Source organism: Leucoraja erinacea, chromosome 14 (genome assembly GCF_028641065.1).
Source record: "Leucoraja erinacea ecotype New England chromosome 14, Leri_hhj_1, whole genome shotgun sequence".
NCBI classification, from domain to species: domain Eukaryota; kingdom Metazoa; phylum Chordata; class Chondrichthyes; order Rajiformes; family Rajidae; genus Leucoraja; species Leucoraja erinaceus.
In genome coordinates, this window is record NC_073390.1 from 24,027,641 (window position 1) to 24,046,775 (window position 19,135).

Genomic DNA, 19,135 nt, shown 5'->3' on the forward strand with positions numbered 1-19,135 from the left:
CATGATCGCTACGATTGCATCCGCCTCCACGAACCAGCACGTTCCAGGCACGCACTACCCACTGTGTCAAAAAACTTGTCCTACGCATCTCCTTTAAACTTTACCCCTCTCACCTTAAAGCTATGCACTCTAGTCTTTGATTTCTCCATCCTGGGAAAAAAGATTCTGACTGTAGAACCCCTGCCTGGATTTATTCTCACTCACATTTATTCTCACTCACCGATGCCCTCCAACACTTGTTTAGTTCATTTGCCAGTTATCGGTATCGGTTTATTATTGTCACGGACTGAGATACAGTGAGAAACGCATGTTTTGCATGCTCTCCAGTCAAATCAGTCTCCCTCAGAACTTCTGCCGTTAGCAGAGAGGCCGGTGCCACGATAACTACTAAAGCGCTTCTCTGCCTGTCAGGTGGTTTAATAGGTTCTGAGGTTGTTAAAACATTACGAGATATTGAACTCTTGCCTACGACCCTCCAAGGGTGTGGGTGCGTGCCGGGGAGGAGGTCAGTGTCAGCCCTATGACCCACCCCCTGTGATGCTCCACCAACATCTGGGTAAGGGAATGCCCATCGAAACATTCATCTTCAACAACACCCTGTCATCCAGCAGGCAGCAGTTGATGAGAAAGACTTTCATTTGTGTTTCTGTGTTGTTGCAAACCCTTATAGATCAGCACATGGATGGGCAGTGTGTGTGTTTGTATATGTGTCTATGTCTGCATGTGTATGTATGTGTGTGGGGTATGTGTGTGTGCATGTATGTGTGTATGTACATGTGTGTACACATGTGTGTCTGTGTTTGTGTGTGTATGTATGTGTGTGTGCATGTATGTGTGTATGTACATGTGTGTACGCATGTGTGTCTGTGTTTGTGTGTGTATGTATGTGTGTGCGGTATGTGTGTGTGCATGATTGTGTGTATGTACATGTGTGTACACATGTGTGTGTGTTGTGTGTATGTACATGTGTGTACACATGTGTGTGTTGTGTGTATGTATGTGTGTGCGGTGTGTACGTGCATATGTGTGTGTGCATATTTGTGTGTGTGTGTGTGTGTGTGTGTGTGTGTGTGTGTGTGTGTGTGTGTGTGTGTGTGTGTGTGTGTGTGTGTGTGTGTGTGTGTGTGTGTGTGTGTGTGTGTGTGTGTGTGGCCACACGCACAACGTCATGGAATCATAGATGTTCACGGAACAGAGGAAGGCCATTCGGTCTATTTGCTGCTACTTGCCCTAACTGTAGCTGTCCATGTGTATGAGACTGAGCCTGTGACGGCTGAGTCACATAGAGCGTGGAAACCCTTCTGCCCAACTTGCCCACACTGCCCTACATGTCCCATCTACACTGTCCTCCCTGCCCCCGTTTGGCCCATATCCCCCCAAAACCTTTCTTATCCATGCACCCTGTCCAAATGTATTTTCAATGTTGTTATAGTACCTGCTTCAACTACCTCCTCTGGCAGCTTGCTCCGTGTGATACCCACCACCCTCTGTGTGAAAAAGTTGTCCCTCAGATTCTTATTCAATCTTTCCCCTCTCACCTTAAACCCGGGTCTTCTGGTTCCTGATACCCCAAACCTGGCTAAAAGACTGGGTAAAAAAACTCTGTATTCACCCTACATATTTTTCTCATGTAGTTGGCTAAGATAAGGGCGGCACTGTGGCACAGCAGTGGAGTTGCTGCCTCACAGCGCCAGAGACCCGGGTTTGATCCCGACTACGGGTGCTGTCCGTACAGAGTTTGTACCTTCTCCCTGTGACCGTGTGGGTTTTCTCCGGGTGCTCCGGTTTCCTCCCACACTCCAAAGACGCAGAGGTTTGTAGGTTGATTCGTTTTGGTAAAGTGTAAATTGTCCCTAGTGTGTGTAGGATAGTGCTAGTGTACGGGGTGATCGCTGGTCAACGTGGACACGGTGGGCTGAAGGGCCTGTTTCTGCGCTGTATCTCTAAAGTCCAAAGGAAAGTCTGAAGTCTGTCTTTAAGATGTGTGACTGTAAGTCTGAAATATCCTGCTGGAAATCTGAAATATAAGCTGCGTCCTGGGAATAAAATCCGAAGGAACACAAGTGAATCTCTGCCCCCCACCCCTGTTCCATTGGAGATATTTCTATCTATTTAACAATGGAATTTCCTCCACATCATCTGACTTGGACACCGCCACAAGATTTATAATCGGGAGGTACCTACAGTACACTTCCATCACACCCTGCTTTCCTCTGTTTGTCTCTCTACCTCCCTTTCTCTCTCTGCCCCATATCCATCTATCCTTTCCGCCCTCCCTCTCTCCCGCCCTCCACCTCCCTCCCTCCCTCTCTGTCTCTTCCTCCTTCACTCCACTATTCCTCCCCACGATCTCTCACCCTCCTTTTTCCTCCCTTTCTCTCGCTCTATTCTTCCCTCTCCCTCCCTTTATTCCTTTCCCTCCCCCTCTCTTTCCATCGTGCCCTCTCTCCCCTCCTCCCTCCCTCCCTCTCTCTCTCTCTCTCTGACGCAGTGAGACTGAAGCAGAGCATGTACGAGTGGGGGAGAGCTCTGCTCCCACACACAGTAGCAGTGGACACTCACAGTGCAACAGCAAAGGGGAGTGGTCGCAGTGCAGACTGCACTGACTTCCCTGGGCCTGCCCCTCGCACACACTGACACAAGTTGTGGGACAACCTCACATCAAGAGCCAACTATGTTTGGGTTGTGAATGGGATCACGTTCATTCTCAGTAAAACCCATAAACTGGACCAACCACCTCAAAGCCACAGTTAACACCTGGATGGAAGGTAATACTTATTTTGTTCTCTGAGAATACTCTCTGTTGTAACATCAGAGAATTTCTTGTTTCATTACTGAGCTGATATTGTCAGTGTCTAATTATTACCGTTAACAAGTTTAGCTGTTGACCAATGACTACTTTTTACAATTATTTTGTTACACTCTTGATTATTGTATTTTATTTTTCTTACTCTCTGATCTATGCACGGGATAATTTACATTATGTTTGGCGTTTGGCAAATAAGCCTTTCTCCACCTGTCTCCAACTTTGTCTCTGTCTATCTTTCTGAATATTCTTGTGCTTGTGTTACTGGTCTGAGACTAGTTTCCAACTCTTTGTTAATCCCTCTCCCTCTCCCTCCCTCTCCCTCTCCCTCTCCCCCCCTCTCTCTCCCCCTCTCCCTCTCCCCCTCCCTCTCCCTCCCTCTCTGGCTCTGTCTCTCTATTTCATTCCTTCCCTTGCACTCCTCCGCCAGTCTCCCTCCTCCACGCCTGCTACTTCTGGTTTCCACTGGATGTTATCCCACTTGGAAGTTGGGTTTCTCCCGAGTGCTCCAGTTTCCTCCCACATCCTGAGGATGTGCGGGGGGGGGGGGGGGGGGGGGGGGGGGGGGGGGGGGGGAGGAGGGGTGCATCAATCGCCCGAGTCCGTAGGCAAGCGGTAGAATGGTGGCAGGGCTTATGGAGTTTCTACAATACTGGGATTAGAGTAAAGTTGGTGGGCAGTTAATGGCTAGTACAGACTTAGTGGGCTGAATGGCCTGTTTCCAAAGTGTGATTGTGTGACTTGTGACACTTGCTCCATTTCTTTGCTGGGACTTTGTTCTTTGGCTTGTCCCCTTTCTCTCTCCATTCCCTCTCTGCCTCTGTATGATTCTGGCACTCAGAGAGCTTTTGATTTTGTATTTCTCTCTCTCTCTATCTTTCTCCCTCTCACTTTCTCTATCTTTCTCTCTCTCTCACCTGCCTTCCCCCTGCTCTCTCTCTCTCTTCTCTCTCTTACACCCCTTCCTCTCTCTTTCTCTCTGTCTCTCTCTCCACACATCTTTCTTTCGTCTCTTTGTTTCTGTCTCATGCATTTCTCTCTCTGTTTCATTCTCTCCCTCTCTCCCCTGTCTGTCTCTCTGTCTCTCTCTCTCCATCCCTCCCTCTTTTTCTTTGTTTCACCCTCTCTTCCCTTTCTCTCTCTCTTGTTCTGTCCATCTCTCTCTCATCCCCGCTCTTTCTTTCTCTCTTGCTCTCTCATCCTCTCAATCTATCGCTCTCTCTTCCTGTTTCTCTCTCCCCATTCCCCTTCCTCTCTCTCCCCATTTCCCCTTCCCCTTCCTCTCTCTCCCCCCCCCTTCCGTCTCCTTTCTCCCTCTCCCCACCCCCCCCCCCTTTCCCCTTCGCTCTCGGCCTGGGAACACATCCCAGTGGGGATAGCGGTGGCATTCCCATAGCACCATGAGCAGATTTTTCTTGTCAAAATATTACATTTTGGGCTCTGAGGGTTTCCCATGTCCCCGCCCTGACCTGAGAGACGTGATTTGGGAGATTCACATTGAGAATGGAGGCAGGGGCCGGATATAAAATATACATTGCCCTCCCCCCCACCACCCGCCTTCCCTGATGGCATGATGATATATATATATAATATATAGAGAGAGAGATAGGGAAAAAATATTACAGAAATATTGAAGATAGAGAAATGGGTGAATATGTGGGGAGCGAAACCAGGTTGGTGGAAATAGACAAATAAGAGATAGGGAGACAGAAAGAGACAGAGAGAGAGAGAGAGAGAAGATTTTGAGGGAGAGGGAGGGCTATATATATATATATATAGAGAGAGAGAGAGGGAGAGTGAGAGAGAGAAAAAAAGAGAAAAAAGACGGTAGGAAAGAGGGAGAGAAAGAGAGATGAAGAGAGAGATTTCTAGAGAGGGAAAGTGATAGACAAAGATGATATATATATATATATATAATATATAGAGAGAGAGATAGGGAAAAAATATTACAGAAATATTGAAGATAGAGAAATGGGTGAATATATGGGGAAGGAAAGAGAAGGACCGTCTGGCAAGTGGAGATGTGTGGATAGGAAAGGAGAGAGGTCGGCAGGTAGAGAGAGAGAGAGAGAGAGAGAGAGAGAGAGAGAGAGAGAGAGAGAGAGAGAGAGAGAGGAGAGAGAGAGAGAGAGAGAGAGAGAGAGAGAGAGAGAGAGAGAGAGTAGAGAGAGAGAGATGAGAGAGAGAGAGAGAGAGAGAGAGAGAGAGAGAGACAGAGAGAGAGAGAGGGAGAGAGAGAGAGAGAGAGAGAGAAAGAGAGAAGAGAGAGAGAGAGAGGGACAGAGAGCGAGAAGGAGAGAGAGAGAGAGAGAGGAGAGAGATATAAACTGTGATGTGGAGATGGAGGGAGGGATAGAGAGGGGGCAGACAGAGGGAGCTGCAGAGGAAGAGAGAGGATGAGCAGGCGGTGGAGTTATTGAGGTGGATGAAGCGGGAGGTTGACAAGGAAACCGCCTGGTCCTTGGAACCTCTGCATCGTTTTGGAAAGTCCCTATACCATTTGACAACCGTCAGAGGATGGTGCGATGTTGACAGGAACACAGTGAGCAAACACAGCGGGGAGCAATGCAAGCAGATGCATGGAAATGGGAGAGCAGGAGGGACGCAGCAGGAAATGGCTTAAGCCCCTGTCCCACTTACGTGTCCTTGGCGTGCGAAGATTTAGTTCGCTACATAATTTCGGAGCGGCGCGTGATACAGCGCACAACTCCATACGCCTCCGCGCTTCTCAGTGGGACCGGCCCCGCGTGGCCACACGATGCCCGTGCCCATCAACGCGACGACAAGGTCGCGTAATTTGCGTTCCAAAAACACGTAAGTGGGACAGGGCCTTTAGAATGAGCATGAGAGAGCAGGAAGCAGAAACAAAGATGATCGTGAGAAAGAGTAAGAGGGCAAGAGATAGATAGAGAGAGAGAGAGAGAGAGAGAGAGAGAGAGAGAGAGGTAAATGTCATCACAGAAGGACACAAAGTGGTGGAGTAACTCAGCAGGTCAGGCAGCATCTCTGGTGAACATGGATAGATGACGTTTAGGGTCTGGAGCCTTCTTCAGACCTGAAACGTCACCTGTCTATGTACTCTGGGGATGCTGTCTGAGCTAATGAGTTACTCCAGCACTTTGGGTCACTTTTTTTGTAAACCAGCATCTGCAATTCCTTATGTCTACAATGTCGGAGATTTCCCCAATTGGCCACTTTCGCATGCTGCCTGGGATATATATCGGGACATCTTCCTCTCTGCGCCCCACACTGGGTGTTGTGAAGAACCAGAGTCCACCTGCACTTGTAAAGAAGGCGGGCAGTACGTATACGGGGGGCAGCAGTGCGGCACGGTGACGCAGCTGTAGAGTTGCTGCCTTACAGTGCCAGAGACCCGGGTTTGATCCTGACTACGGATGCTGTCTGTGCGGAGTTTGCATGTTCTCCCTTTAACTGCGTGGGTTTTCTCCGTGTGCTCCGGTTTCCTCCCACATCCCAAAGACTTGCAGCTTTGTAGGTTCATTGGCTTCGGTAAAATTGTAAATTGTCCCCAGTGTGTAAGATATTGATGGCGTATGTGGTGAATGCTGGTCGGCGTGGTCTCGGTGGACCAATGGGCCCGTTTCTGTGCTATCTCTACAGTCTACAGATCAGGCATGGAGTACAAGGACCAGAAAGTCATGTTGCAGGACTTTGATTCGGCTGCAGACACAAGGAATTGCAGATGCTGGAATCCTGCATTGCAATGTTATGTTACAGTTGTACAAGACGTTAGTGAGGCTGTTTTCAGTTTTGGTCATCCTATTAGAATGATGTCAGTTAGCTGGAAGAAGTGCAAAGATGGTTTACAAGGATGTTGCCAGGACTCGAGGGCCTGAGATACAGGGAGAGGTTGGGCAGGCTAGGACTTTATTACATGGATCGCAGGAGGCCAAGGACATTACAGAGGTGTCTAAAATCATGAGGGGAATTGATAGGCTGAATGTAGAGTTTATTTAATGCAGGGTAGGGGAATCAAGATCCAGAGGACATGGGTTTAAGGTGAGAGGGGAAAGATTTAATAGGAACCTGAGGGGTAACTTCTTCCACACAGGTGGGGTATATGGAACGCGCAGCCAGAGGAGGTAGTTGAGGCAGGTACAATAACAGCATTCAAAAAACATTTGGACTGGTACGTGAATGAAGAAGGGTCCCGATCCGAAACATTACCTGTCCATGTTCTCCAGAGATGCTGCTGTGTTACTCCAGCACTCTGTGTCTTTTTTTGCCAGAGCAGGTGGTTGAGGCAAGTACTGTAACCGCATTTAAAATACTTTCGGATAGAAAAGGTTAAGAATGATATGGGCCAAACAAGGGCAGGTGGGGCAAATGCAGATGAGGCATCTTGGTTGGCATTAGGTACACAGAAATGCTACAGAAACTCAGCGGGTGAGGCGGCATCTCGGAGCGAAGGAAATAGGCAAACGTTTTGGCCGAAACCCTTCTTCAGACTGATGGGGGGTCAGCATTGGTTGGCATTGGAAGGTTGGGCCGAAGGGCCTGTTTCCGTGCTCTGTGGGCTCTATGGCTCCGTTATTTTTTACCCTCTTTTCCTTTGTAGGCTGGGAATCTGGAGGCGTGGGATTTGGGATTGTCTGCACCGTTTCCCAGTTAGGCATCCAGCACCGACTTATCTCGGCAGTGCTGCTGAGATGGTGAGATATCATTCCTCCCGCCACTGCCTGGAGCCTGACACGACGGGGGCAATCGGCCACCACCTCACCCTCCTAGCCCCGTGACCGGCCATGGCCAACCTCCTGGCCGCCCTGAACTGCAGCCAAAACTGCAGCCTCCAGCCCCCGGACCATCTGGCCTCTGCATTTGCCCACCCGGTCCATCTCTTCCCCGTCCCCATCCTGACCACGGTGACCACCCTCTGCGTCCTGCTGGCGACGGTCGGAATTGCAGGCAACCTCCTGACCATGGTGGTGGTGTTGAAGTACAAGGAGATGCGGACCACCACCAACTTGTACCTGTCCAGCATGGCCCTCTCGGACCTCTTCATCTTTGCCTGCATGCCCCTGGACCTGTACCGCGTGTGGAAGGAGAGGCCCTGGATATTCGGGGACTTGCTCTGCAAGCTCTTCCAGTTCGTCAGCGAGAGCTGCACCTACTCCACCATCCTGAGCATCACCGCCCTGAGCGTGGAGAGGTACTTTGCCATCTGCTTCCCCCTCAGGGCCAAGACCGTCATCACCAAGAGCCGCGTCAAGGTGGTCATCTGCCTCCTCTGGACCCTGGCGCTGGCCTGCGCCGCCCCCATCTTCATCCTGGTCAGCGTGCGCTACCAGAACGGGACCGACCCCCTCCTGACCAGCGAGTGCACGCCCACGGAGTTCGCCCACACCTCCGGCCTGCTCAACGTCATGCTGTGGGTCTCCACCGCCTACTTCTTCCTGCCTGTCTTCTGCCTCTCCGTCTTCTACAGTCTGATCGGCAGGAAGCTGTGGAGGCGGGGGAGGGAGGCTATCACACCCAACTTTAGTCACAGGGAGAAGAGTCACAAGCAGACGGTGAAGATGCTGGGTGAGTTACCTCCAGTCCCTCCATCACTCTCTGCCACTCCCCCTTTCCCTCTCCCCCTCCTGCTCTTCCCTTCCCCCCTCCTCCCTCTCCCACTATCCTCCTCTCCCTCACCCACTTTCTCCCTCTCTCCATCCATCCCTCCCAGTCTCTGCTCCATCTCCCCATCCCTCCCATCCTCCATCTCTCCCACTCCCTCTCTCCTCCTCCTCCCACTCTCTCTCTCCCTCTCTCTTCATCCATCCCTCTCACTCTCTCTCTCTCTCTCTCTCTCCTCTCCTCCCTCTCCTCTCCTCCTCCCTCTCTCTCTCTCTCTCTCTCTCTCTCTCTCTCTCTCTCTCTCTCTCTCTCTCTCTCTCTCTCTCTCTCTCTCTCTCTCTCTCTCTCTCTCTCCCTCCCACACTCTCTCTCTAATCTCGACATGTCAAAGTACTGTACATGAGTGAGTGAGGGGAGAGAGTGGGGCCTCACTCTCAGAGAGAGGGGAAAGACTGGGGACTCTGTTTCACAGGGAGTCATAGATTTCGAGTCATAGAATATACAGCATGGAAACAGGCCCTTTGGCCCAACTCCTCCATGCTGACCAAGTTGCTAATCAAACTAGTCCCACATGCCTGTACCTGGCCCATATTCCTCCAACCAGGGATTGGTGGACAATAGAATGCTGGTCCAGGTAGTTTCAACCTGTATGAGTCCAAGGCAAACTGTGTCTCCCTAGTCTGGGAATCATAGGGGAAACTGTACCACATTAGGGCAGCACAGTGGTACAGCTGGTAAAGCTGCTGCCTCACAGCACCAGTGACCCCAAACATGACCTCGGGTGCTCTCTGCGTGGAGTTTGCAGGCTTTCCCTGCGACAGTGTAGGTTTTCTTCCCGGTTCTTTCGTTTTTTTCCCCACAACCCAACGATGTACAAGTTTGTAGGAAAATTGGTCCCTGTATGTAAATTGCCCCAAGTGTGGAGTAAGTCAATAAGAAACAGAGCCAACATAGAACAGGCGTGGGCTCGGCGGGCCGAGGGACCCGTTTCCATGCTGAATCTCAAAACTTAACTAAACTATCCCTGAATTTAGCGAGGAGATTCAAGGAACTGCAGATGCTGGTTTACAAAAAAAGAAATAAATTGTTGGAGTAATGCCCCTGTTCCACTTAGGAAACCTGAACGGAAACCCCTGGAGACTTTGCGCCCCACCCAAGGTTTCCATGCGGTTCCCGGAGGTTGCAGGTGGTGGAAGCAGGTAGGGAGACTGACAAAAACCTCCGGGAACCGCACGGAAAGCTTGGGTGGGGCACAAAGTCTCCAGAGGTTTCCGTTCAGGTTTCCTAAGTGGGACAGGGGCATAAGTCAGCGAGTCAGGCAGCATCTCTGGAGAACATGGATAGGTGATGTTTTGAGTCCACCTGCAACATCTAAAACTGGGGTTACCTGTATCCACCTATCACTCACCACAGTTTGTCCTTCCCGCACCTCTCTTCCATGTTTCTCCCCATGTTCCCACCACAATCAGTCTGAAGAAGGGTCCCGACCCGAAACGTGGCCTCTCCATGCTCTTCAGAGGTGCTGCCTGACCCCCTGAGTTACACCAGCACTCGCTGTTTTTTTTAATCCCTGATTTTACCTTTTTCTCCAAGACCCAAGTACTTCTCTTTTAACTGGTTGAATGTTGACCTTAAGTAAATGCTTTTCCAAGAAGGTCAGTCATTCGGGAAACCTTGTTAATATTTCTTCTTTTCAATAACTTTCTCAGTTAACCTTTGACGCTGCGATCCTTTGAAGTTGCCTTTGACAGCTCATTTATCGTCTCCGTAATATTCCCGGATAATTGAACTATAATTGCCAATGAGAAATGTTTAATTAAAAGGTCAACAAAACTTTCCCTTTCATTTCCCATTCATTCTGCAGAGGAATTGTCAATCAACATCGCCCAATGTTATTCCCTTCAATTTTCTTTCATCTGACATTCATTCATCTTCAGTAAATCTTAATTATATCCTTTGAAGTTCTTCCCATTATAGACAATAGACAATAGGTGCAGGAGCAGGCCATTTGGCCCTTCGAGCCAGCACCGCCATTCAATGTGACCATGGCTGATCATCCACAATTAGTACCCCGTTCCTGCCTTCTCCCCATATCCCCTACCTCCACTGTCCCTAACAGCTCTATCTAACTCTCTCTTGAAAGCATCCAGAGAACCAGCCTCCACCGCCCACTGAGGCAGAGAATTCCACACACTCACAACTCTCTGTGTGAAAAGGTTTTTCCTCATCTCCGTTCATCTCAGTCTCTTTAAATATTTTCAGATGATCTGTATCCACCTGCACACTAACATTCACTCTGCCACTCCTTCAAGATCTGGCCACTCATGGAGTGCCGCGTGCTGTTCTGGTCGCCCCCATTACAGTGAGGATGTGGGGGCTTTGGAGAGGGTGCAGGAGAGGTTGACCAGAAAGCTGTCGGAAGGAAGTACAGATGCTGGATTCCTCCATCTCCCTTGAGAGTCTCGACGCAAATCGGTCAACCATTCCTGCTCCCTGAAGATGCTGCCTGAGTTACTCCAGCATTTTGTGTTTACCGGAACGCTGCCAGGATTTTGAGCGTTCACAGTGGCGCAGCGGTAGAGTTGCTGCCTTACAGCGAATGCAGGGCCGACTTGGGAAATGTAAAGAAGAATTACAGGATAGTGTTAATGTGCGGGGATCGCTGGTCGGCACGGACCCGGTGGATCAAAGGGCCTGTTTCATCGCCGTATCTCTACAACTAAAACTAAATCTAAATTAGGGAATAATAGCTACAAGGGGAGGTTGGACAGACTTGCAATGCCGGAGGTTAAGGAGAGACCTGATAGGATGTAGATAAAATGGTGAATAAAAAGGGTGCTGCCCCAAGGCTTCACCAATCTATGTTCTCCAGTGATCCGTGACTCGCTGAGTTACTCCAGCATGTTGTGCTTTGTTTTTTACAAGCCAGCATCTACAGTTCCTTATTTCTACCTCCTCTGGCAGTTCATTCCATCTATCAGCTACCCTCTGGGGGAAAAGGTTGCCCCTCAGGTTCCTATTAAAACTTTCCCCTCTCACCTTAAAAACAGTCTCCATTTTAAAGTAAGGCACAAAGTGCTGGAGTAACTCGCGGGGGTCAGGCAGCACCTCTGGAGAACATGGATAGGTGACCCTTGTTTCTCAATTTGAAGTTCTGTCTCCAAGTTCCTCCCTGTATCACCAATCCTTGACCGTACAGCCCCCTGTGACCTCCCACTGCCAGAGTCTTGCCCATCTCTCCCTGGCTCAATAGAATGAACAGGAAGATCTTGCATGCTCTGATGTTTTTACGAGGTGAGTTTGAAGTGGTCCAAGTCTATAACCACGATGTGTCGTGTTTAATCAGGATTAGCCCTGTCATACAGGATATCTTGTAAAGGGTTTAACAACTTAATTAGGATGTCATTTAAGCAAAGGTAAAACACTATTTATCACCATCTGTGTACTGGCAAGGTTCAATTACACAACTCAGAGATGTGGATAGATTTTCAATTACTGTCATTTTCCCCAACAAATTAAATCGAATTACTGTACTCCACTGGGCAGAGGGAGGAACTGCAGATGCTAGTTTATTCCGAAGATGAACACAAAAGTGGTGGAGTAACTCGACGGATCAGGCAGCATCTCAGGAAAACAGGACCAGGTCACATTCAGACTGAAGACGGGTTCTGACCCGAAACGTCACCTATTCTTTTTCTCCAAAGATGCTGCCTGAGCCACTGAGTTCCTCCAGCATTTTATGTGTATCTTTAGTCTTGTTCACTCATTGGCAATGGCTTAGAGCTGCACTCAAATCTTCCTGAATAGCTACAGACAGGACGGAAGAGAATGTGTGGAGATTGTTTAATGGAATGAAGCAAAGCTGCAAGGGTCCTGTACCACACAACACACGTACACACTATATGCATGTAAATGCACCTGCACTGCACAATGACACATGCTCTCACACACACAGATGTGTATGTACAGGCATACACACACATGCACACACAAACATGTGCGCACACATACATACACACACACACATGCATGCACTACACACACAGATACTCATGCATGCATACTGCACACACACTGACAATGCACGCACCCATATGCATGTTCACATGCACAGAATGCACATAGACATACACACTCACGCACAAGCAAATACACATCCAAACATGCACACACACATGTACTCACATATGTGAACACATACATATACAGTTACACTGACCATACACACAGTACATGTGCACACAACTTGAATATATGCACACACACTGTACACTGACACGTGCAAACACACATGTACACACACACTTGCACTTATAGAGACATAGACATGCACACTCACTCACACACACACACACACACACACTCTCACTCACACACACACACCATTCTTCCCTTTTGCACAACCTATTTCCATCACTCCATCACTACAGACCAACATCTCAAACTCCCAGCCTCCGACCTCTGACATTCCCTCTCCAAAACTTCTAACCTGTCCCCTTCCTTTTAGAGTTTTCCTTACAACCCGACTCTGTCACTGAGATATTAGTAACGGGATAGTCACTTCACTGTGGTAACAGTGCTGGATACATTCACATTGTTCCTTTGTGATTTTATCAGCCATTCCTAACTGCACTTTATCCCCCATTAATTACGCTTTCCCCAAAGCAATCATATGATGTATTGGAATAAATCTAAGCATTTTCTGTAGAAAGTGCTGCTTTGTGAGCGTGCCACAGCTAAAAGCATTCCTGAGGGGTTGTGTCAGAGACGGGCAGCAGATTACTCGTCACCCCCAGACTCTATGAAAACATCGGCCAGGGCACTGAGAACAGGAAAAGGCACAAAGTGCTGGAGTAACTAAACGGGTCAGGCAGCATGTCTGGAGAACATGGACAGGTGATGTTTCAGGTCAGGACCCTTCTTCAGTCTGAGTGTAATCTTGACTTGACCTGATTTGAGAGATGCAGCGTGGAAACAGGCCTTTTGGCCCCCGACCAGCGATCACCCCTTACACTAGCGCTATCCCACACACTAGCGACAATTTGCCATTTGCAGAAGTCAATTTACAGAAGCTATCCTCAGCGCAGAGATAAAGGGTAAAGGGTACAACTTTCTGTACAAGATATAATGTGGGAGTCCAATAAAGTCTGATTAAAGAAAGATTAAAAATCGCCATTGAGGTAGATGGGAGGTCAGGTCCGCACTCAAGCTGATCAGAGGACAGTTCAGTTGCCTGGGACAAGTTGGTTTGTACGATGGACTGGGTACACAGATTCCTGCCTTGTGTGGCCACACGTGGTCATTCTAACTGTTTCTAATGAACTTTAAAGGAAAATCATTGGGACTTTTGCCAAGATTTCTGTATATGCAAGCAGAGGTCTGGAAATAGATTTGTACTTAAGTGTGCAATTCATCCCACATCAATTTTACTTTTCTCAAAGATTTTATCTTGGGTCCTCAAATAAATCGGAATTATTTTCTTTACAAAGTGCTGGGTTCACGGGCGTGGATCAGCTCAAGTCACTGTAGAGGCATTCCTGATCTAGGGTAGAGGCAACGTGCAAGAGTACCTCAGTGGGTCAGGCACCATCTCTGGAGAATAGAATTGGCGACCTTTCAGGTCGAGCCACCTCTTCAGGCTCTAACATAGTAAAAGCCCTGTCCCACGGAACGAGTTCATTCCAATAGTTCTCCCGAGTTTGCCCTGGAGACTCGGAGATTTACGGCAATGGCCACTCGTCGGTACTCGGGGCTCTCGTGCACATTTTTCCATCATGTTGAAAAATCTTCACGAGTCTTCCCGTGCTTACCTGCCGTTAGCGAGTCTTCCCGAGTACCTGCCGTTAGCGTTACGAGCCGCTAAGAGACATCCCCGAGCTCCGACGTACCCGCTACATTCATTCTCCGTGCTTACCACGAGTTTGATTTTTTTTAAACTCGGGAGAGGTCTTGGAATGAACTCGTACCGTGGGACAGGGCTTTAAAGATGATAGGATGGAAATAATTTCAGTGGCAAGAGCAGGAAGAAACAGTGGGTCTGCCAGGGCTGTTCTGTTTATGGGGTTTTAGGGAGATGGTAAAACTGGGCCATGGAGGGCTGGGGGAAGATAAGGTTGGAGGCTGTGGAGAGCAGGCAGCCGGAAGTGATAAAATCACTCTCTCCAGGGCTTGGGGTGCGCTGAGGGGTGGTGGCTAGAGGAAGCAAGGGGGTGGCTAGAGATTTCCGACAGAGCAGGATCTGAAAGCAGCCTATGAGTTGGGATCAGGGGTAGGTTAAACTTGGCAATGCCTGTGTCACTGATGGAAGGATGGAACAGTAGAAAGCGTTAATTACCACCATTCCTCATTTTACTCTGTCATTGACCTAGAACAGTATAGCCCAGGAACAGGCCCTTTGGCAACAGAAAGCCGACTCCTCACCAACAATTCCATCTGCACTTCCCGCTGCCTCGGAAAAGCAGCCAACATAGTCAAAGACGTCCATTCCTTCTTCTCCCTGATCCTGTCCAGCAGCGGGTACAGAAGCTTGAAAGCGCGCACCGCCAGACTCAGAAACAGCTTCTTCCCCTCTGTTATCAGGCTTCTGTGCGGTCCTTCCACAAGCTAGGGTACTGTCCGATTCACCTCTGCCCCATTGCGGAAATTGGTGTTTGTCTCTGGAACTGATGTGTTGCAATGCTGAGCAGTATATTCTACACTCTGTATCTTCCCCTTTGCTCTATTTATTGTACTTGAGTTAGACTTAATTGTGCTTATTTATGTTAATAATATTTCTGATTGGATAGCATGCAATACAAATCTTTTCACAGTACTTCACTAAATATGACAATAACAAACCTACAGCAATGTTTGTGCTGAACGTAATGCCAAGACCAACTCTGCCGACCCTCCCTTGTGCAGAGAGTGGATGAGAAAGTTAGAAAACATAGAACTAGTGTGAATGGTGTTGAATGGTTGGCGTGGACTGGGTGGGCCGAAGGGCCTGTTTCCATGCTGTATCTGTAAATTAAGATAAAAACCCTTTGCAGAGCACCTTGCATCTCAATGGTCTATTATTGGCTGTGGAAAAGGTGCTAACGAGAGGAAAAGAAGAGTAAAACTAAGCAGGACAACAGCTAAACTAATAGCCAACAATGGACCATTGTGGGCTCCACCTTTCCTTGAACATCATTGCTGGCTTTGATTTGTTCTTTTCACACCTTTCATTCATTTGTTCCTTGTACTTTTCCATACCTCTAGTTTCCCTCTCCCCTGACTCCCGTTAACGTTTGACCCCTTTGCGATTACAATGTTTTTGCATTTACATCCCTTGTAGCTGTGGTCATCTTTGCCTTTGTCCTCTGCTGGCTGCCGTTCCACATCGGTCGTTACCTCTTCTCCAAGGCCTTCGAGGAATGGACGGAGCAGATGTACCTGATCAGCCAGTACTGCAACCTGGTGTCCTGTGTCCTCTTCTACCTGAGCGCTGCCATCAACCCCATCCTCTACAACATCATGTCCAAGAAATACAGGGTGGCTGCCTTCAAGCTTCTCCGCATCAACCAGGACCCGAGGAGGACTCCGTCCAAGGTCAAGGAGCACAGCTGCACTGAGTCCTCGGTCAGCACTTGACCCTAGATGTCCACGGGCAAGGGTGGCCGCAATGCCCGCACACATCTCCGCATCTCTGGACGTCAACAGAGGCAGACTTGGTGAGATGGGCCAAGAGTCTGGTAGTCGCCCATGTAAGGATGGACGTGTCTGGTACTAGATCATGACCATAAGACATAGGAGCAGAATTAGACCAATTGGCCCATCAAGTCTATTCCGCCATTCGATCATAAGGCATAGGAGCAGAATTAGGCCATTCAGTCCATTAAGTCTGTTCCACCATTCAATTCTGCTTGAACTATTTTTCCCCTCTCAACCCCATTTTCCTGCCCTCTCCCCGTAATCTTGGACACCCGCATAGGGACAGCTTGATCTTGCAGCATTGCATGGATAACAGCAAGAACTCATGATCTTGACCTGCTCGTTTCATCTCACCTATCAAGACCAGTAGTGGCACAGTGTTGCAGCAGTAGAGTTGTTGCCTCACACAGCCAGAGACCAAGTCCCAGCAAAGTCCTCGCAAATCATTTCTGCACCCTCTCTAGATTAATCTCACCCTTCCTACAGCATAGAACTGCATACCTTACACTAAGTGTTGTCGGAACAATATTTGGACAACTGTCCAAATAAATAAAAATAAAAAATAAAATAAAATAAATTTTAAAAAAATTTAAAAAAGAAAATTATAACTGTGATTTTTGTACAAATTTGGGGCGTCACAGTTTTGTTGTCAAAGATGTGCATGATTGTGGATTCATTGGCCTCTGTAAATAGTCTCTAATGTGTAGGGTAGAACTAGTGTATGGGGGGGGGTCGCTCATTGGCGCAGACTCGGTGGGCCAAAGGGCCTGTGGCCACGCTGTATTACTAAACTAAACTAAAAATGGTAAACTAAACTAAACTAAAAACTAACAGCACTTTACCAGAAGGACTGCAGGGTTTCAAGGAGGCAGCTTACTATCCCCCCCCCCCTTCACAAGGGAAACTAGGGATGGGAGATCAATGCCGGCAACATAAGGAGCCCCAAAAATTGTATAATTTAGAAAAATATTAATCCCGACACACAGGCGCTGTCACAGCATGCTGCCCTTTCACAGACTCCCCGTTCTAGCCCAGCAGAAGGTACAGAAGCTTGAACGCGTGCACCTCTTCCCCTCTATTATCAGGCTTCCGAATGGTCCTTCCATGAACTGGAATACTATCCGATTCACCTCTATCCCATTGAGGACATTTGGACTTTGTCCCTGGAACTGGTGCACTACTCCATTCTGCACTCTGTATCCCCCCCTTTGCCCAACCCATTGTACTTGAATTTGACTTGATTGTATTTACGTACAGTATTATGTGATGTGTTCAGGACAGCCTGCAAAACAAAGCTTTGCACTGTGCCTCCGTACAGGTGACAATAATATACCAGGAAGTAAACCTAAGGTATGGTGAGTTTGCAGGGCTTCCTGTGGGTGTCTTCTTCTTGCGTTTGAGGCAGCAGAAGTCTGCAGCAGGGATCATGATGCCAACCGGTTCGACATCCGTAGGTGCCTGCCCTAAAAAGTGATTTACGATTATGACAGCACTGTATCACACCTATTTGCTTGATCATGTGCAGGCAGAGGAGATTAGTTTAACTCAGCATCATGTTCGGAACGGCTATTACGGACTGAAGGGCCTGTTCCTGTGCTGTACAGTTCTGTGCTCGATGATTGATAAAAGAAGTGTGCAGTGGTAGATTTGCTGCCTTACAGCGGCAGAGACCCGGGGGTTTGCTCCTGACTGCGGGCGTTGTCTGTAGGGAGTTTTTTTAACATTCTCCACGTGACCATGTGGGTTTTCTTGGGGACCTCCGGTGTCCTCTCACTCTCCACAGATGTACGGGTTTGTAGGTTCATTGGCTTGGTGTCATTGTAAATTGTCCCCAGTATGTGTGTAGGATAGTGAAGGGCCTGTTTCCGCACCGTATCCCCAAACTAAACAAAACAATACTAAATTCCCTGGAACTCTTGATGATCTAGAGCTCAACCCAGCCCGTCCACAAGCTCTGTAAACCCAGCGGAGCAGAATTGGCTCACATTGTGCCAGCGGTTTCTGGAAATGTCGAGAGAAAAAACAGAACGTTATCCACTTAAGTTTTGTTGTGATTCCCGCAATTCCCCTTGTCTGACTGAGACACAGAATCTTCACTCACCCATGAATTATCCTCGCTTGCTTTTATCTGGTGACATGATATTTACACCAAATCCAGGCTCAGAGAGCAGAAGCAACTCCCTCTGCGGTGAAATTGGTCAGCATGTGCAAGGTGGGCAGAATGGCCTGTTACCTTGTTCTACTGCATTTATGACCAACTTAGATAATTTTCTCTGGAACATCGGCGATTGAAGGGAGACCTCAAGGGAGTAACTCAACGGGTCAGGCAGCATCCCTGTAGAAATAAAATGGGTGATGTTTCCAGTCGGAGCCCTTCTTCACACTGAAAGTACAGGGGAGGGATTAGGATATAAGAGATGACATGAAAAGGAGGCAAGAGAGAGACCTTTTCCTACCTCTGGTTCCCTCCCCTTGACTTTCAGTCTGAAGAAGAGTTCTGACCCAAAATGTCGTGCTTCCTTTTTCTCCAGAGATGCTGGCTGACCCACTGAGTTACTCCAGCGCTTTGTGTCTATCTTCGGTATAAACCAGCATCTGCAGTTCCTTTCGACACAGAAGTTTATTAAAGCTGGATTAAAGCTTTAAGTTGTTTCTCAGGAGCGTTGGGGGCCGAGGGGAGACCTGATAAAACGCTATGATTTTAATAATTGACTTAGGACGGTGAAAGTTACACTAGGAAAATGAATCAGTCAGAGTCATACATCACAGAAGCAGGCCCTTCGGCCCAACTTGTCCATGCCAGCCAGGATGCCCTGTCTCCACTTGTGTCACCTACCTGCGTTTGGCCCATATCTCTCTTAACCTTCCCTGTCTATACCTGTCCAAACGCATGTTAAATGCATCAATACATCGTTGCATTGCTGGTGACCCATAAGGCCTGTGAATTAATAAACATAAATTATTTAACTTATGTTGTTGATAATGCTGAACGATGTTAGAATGGCTGGGTGTTATTCATAAAAACATTTTGTATTGTGTATACATGCAAGAATTTCCAAACATCCTCTAGGCAGATGT

The 19,135-nt window shown here is 48.2% G+C and overlaps 1 protein-coding gene across 1 annotated transcript; it reads left to right on the forward strand.

Annotated features, from left to right (window-relative positions):
• The first annotated feature begins 2,493 nt into the window (after positions 1-2,493).
• LOC129703413 (growth hormone secretagogue receptor type 1-like) lies at positions 2,494-16,625 on the forward strand. The gene is made up of 3 exons (XM_055645818.1): positions 2,494-2,768; positions 7,386-8,350; positions 15,702-16,625. The coding sequence occupies exons 2-3, from the start codon at positions 7,570-7,572 to the stop codon at positions 15,995-15,997; spliced, it is 1,077 nt and encodes a 358-aa protein (XP_055501793.1). The 5' UTR covers positions 2,494-2,768; positions 7,386-7,569; the 3' UTR covers positions 15,998-16,625.
• Positions 16,626-19,135: the final 2,510 nt, after the last annotated feature.